Source organism: Amblyomma mixtum, chromosome 8, assembly GCF_055824585.1.
Source record: "Amblyomma mixtum isolate Tamu chromosome 8, ASM5582458v1, whole genome shotgun sequence".
Lineage (NCBI taxonomy): Eukaryota > Metazoa > Arthropoda > Arachnida > Ixodida > Ixodidae > Amblyomma > Amblyomma mixtum.
Window position 1 is genome coordinate 6277580 of NC_143019.1, and position 3506 is coordinate 6281085.

Sequence of the window (3506 nt, forward strand, 5' to 3'; positions counted from 1 at the left end):
AACCTCTAGCCCAGCCTTCACAGTCAAACATTCATAATCATTGGTAATTTCACAAAATTCAGGCAGTAATTCACAATCTTTACATCTTTGGACATGGAGCGCAACACCACCACCTCGTCTATCTTTGCGATTGTTAAAGAATCTGTCATACCCATTAAGATGGAACATGTCACAGCCATCATAGTACCAGGTCTCAGAGATCATTATGGTGGTATATTTAAAAGGAAATTGACTTAACAAATGTGTGATGTCATCTTGTTTCCCATGTACAGAACGAGCATTGATGTGCAAGACGGTTTGAAGAGAGGGTGGTTGAGGACGTATGCACCCAGGTAGGACGAAGCTGTGACAATCCATCTTGACCGATTTAACAAGCAACAATAACGCACTAAAGCGTTAAAGCTGTCTAGGACTCACTCGATTTTCACAAGGTCAGCCTCACAAGTGATCTGAACAACATCAGAAGATTCTGTTTGCTTAGCAAAAATTTTTCCATTCAGAGTCCACACCGACTTCCATTTGTGCTCATACTTCCGCTTTACAGTCATACCGAGGAGTCTCTTTAGGGCCGGGCAGAGGTGCTCATTTATATATACTGGGGCGGCATTACTGATCCCAATATCCTCATTGGTCAGTCGGGCCTTTTTTCCTTTCCTAAGTATGCTGTCGCGTTTTGAACGAGATTTGAATTGGACAATGATGTTTGATTTGTCAGCATCTCTTGTTGGAACTCGATGGCAGGATTCAATGTCATCCTCACTGATTGGCTCTTTAATTGCTTCTCCAACCCCTTGAACAATCTGCAGGACATTCTCATCTTCCTGCTTTACTACACCTTGGATTTCAATATTCATGTTTCGAGAATGCTGCTCCATGTGAACAATATGTCTCACAGCTTCATCATGTTTTTTTTCTAATGATATGCACTTCTCCTTAAGTGCTTCATTCTCTTTTTCGAGTTTAGCGTTCCTTGAGATTTCAGCCTCAAGTTTTTGTTTCAGCTCTTCCATAGAGTCATGAGCAAACTCAAGGCTCGTTGTCATGTTACGTTGTTCAGCCTTTAGTTCTCTAATTTCGTTTCGAAGATCCCTTTCAATGCACTCTCGCGAAGTTTTTATTTCCTGTTTGAAGTCTTCTTTAATTTTCACAAACTCAGCCTTCAGCTCCTCTTTAAGCTTAGCAACTTCTTTCGCCATGTCACGTTCAAGGCCTATTGCACAAAAAACGCCAAGAAGCTCACAATTTGGCAGCAGCGACGATATGGAAAAGACCAACAGATTTCAGACAGCTTTGGCACTAACCTGCAGCAAAGACGCAGAGACACGATAAGTTGCTGCACTCAGTCGGTCGTCGCTGCTGCCAAGTGGGGACCGTGGCGGCGGATGGGTCCTTTTGTAACCCAATGCGTGTGACGTCAGGCGTCAGGTGGATGCTGCAGATAGCGAAAACCGCTGACGGGGAACGCCCCTTGTAGCCGGTCCAAGTCGGTGGTCAGCCAAGCACGTGTACTCAGCTGGGCTGCTGGGCTAGTCTTGAGCGGACAGTGCAGACGGCGCAAAGCAATCTGCAGCAAAGACGCAGAGACACGATAAGTTGCTGCACTCAGTCGGTCGTCGCTGCTGCCAAGTGGGGACCGTGGCGGCGGATGGGTCCTTTTGTAACCCAATGCGTGTGACGTCAGGCGTCAGGTGGATGCTGCAGATAGCGAAAACCGCTGACGGGAAACGCCCCTTGTAGCCGGTCCAAGTCGGTGGTCAGCCAAGCACGTGTACTAAGCTGGGCTGCTGGGCTAGTCTTGAGCGGACAGTGCAGACGGCGCAAAGCAATCTGCAGCAAAGACGCAGAGACACGATAAGTTGCTGCACTCAGTCGGTCGTCGCTGCTGCCAAGTGGGGACCGTGGCGGCGGATGGGTCCTTTTGTAACCCAATGCGTGTGACGTCAGGCGTCAGGTGGATGCTGCAGATAGCGAAAACCGCTGACGGGAAACGCCCCTTGTAGCCGGTCCAAGTCGGTGGTCAGCCAAGCACGTGTACTCAGCTGGGCTGCTGGGCTAGTCTTGAGCGGACAGTGCAGACGGCGCAAAGCAATCTGCAGCAAAGACGCAGAGACACGATAAGTTGCTGCACTCAGTCGGTCGTCGCTGCTGCCAAGTTCCTTCACTCTCTTCCTTCTAACTCCCATCTCCTCTTTGGTGGTGACTTTAATGCCCCTCACACACTCTGGAGCTACCCTCAAGCCCTCAAACCCGGCCGCCTCCTCCACTGTCTGGCCCAGGAACGCCACCTCACCCTTCTCAATACTCCTGGCTCCCCTACTCGAGCGGGCACTGCCTCACAGCGCCCCACGACACCCGATCTCACTTTCTCTCGGGGTTCACTTTCATTTCACTGGCAAGTGACAGCCGAAACTCTTCTCAGTGACCACTATCTTGTCCACATTTCCACCTCTCTTTCCCACATCCCTCGATGTCATCCGGTCACTCATACTGACTGGCACGCCTTCCGCGCTAATCTCGCCTCTGACTCCTTTCAATCCTACGACGACTGGACGTCGCGCATCACTGCAGCGCTGACGTCCAGTAGCCGTCGTGTTCGCTCTTGTCACCCAGTCCCAGACCCAGATCCTCACCTACTTCGTTTATGGCATCGCCGTAAACGTCTTCAACGCTCCTTCCGCTGCCAACCCCACAATGCCCAACTTTCTTTCCGGATCACTGCTCTGCGGGCCGAGATCGTCGCCCACTGCGCCTCACTCGAGCACTCTCGTTGGAGTGCTCTTTGTGACCGTCTTGACTCTGCATTGCACTCGCGATCCACATGGTCTCTCTTCAAATCCCTCCTTGGCACTAAGCCTGCCCTTGCTCCCACTCTAGCTAAAGCCCTCACTCAAGGAACTCCCTCCGATGTTTTTGATCAGCTCGCCTCTCTCTATCTCCCGCCCCCTCTGGCACCCTCCTACCCGGTGTACTGCGGTGGACCTAACCCCGATCTGGACCAATCCTTCACTCTCCGGGAGCTCGAATCGGCTCTGGCTGCTAATGCTACACGCTCGGCTCCCGGTGAGGATGCCATTACATACACCACACTTCGCAACCTTCCTGACTGCGCCAAAGAATTCCTCCTTAAAACCTACAATGATGCATGGGACAGCGGCTGCCTGCCCAGCTCCTGGACCTCCTCCCTCATTTCTATGATTCCAAAGTCGGGCAAGCCTCCCTCTCTCTCTAACCTCCGCCCAATCTCCCTGACATCATGTGTTGGTAAGACCCTTGAGCGAATGGCCCTTACTCGCCTCTCTAATTTTCTCGAGACGAGGGAGTTCTTCCCTCATTCTCTCATCGGCTTCCGACGCCACGTCTGTGCACAGGACATGTTTCTGGTTTTCCAGCACACGTTTCTGTCACCTACCCCCACTCAAATTCACGCACTTGTAACCGTCGATGTTCGCAAGGCCTTCGACGGTGTTTGCCACGACCACATCCTTTCCCAACTCGCCTCCCTAGAC

General features: G+C 51.4%; 1 protein-coding gene across 1 annotated transcript; it reads right to left on the reverse strand.

The window, feature by feature from the left end:
- Positions 1-341: 341 nt before the first annotated feature.
- Positions 342-1196, reverse strand: LOC149331208 (uncharacterized). Its single transcript, XM_089555474.1, has one exon. It carries the CDS (start codon positions 1194-1196, stop codon positions 414-416), a length of 783 nt encoding a protein of 260 aa, XP_089411600.1. The 3' UTR covers positions 342-413.
- Between the last annotated feature and the right edge of the window lie 2310 nt (positions 1197-3506).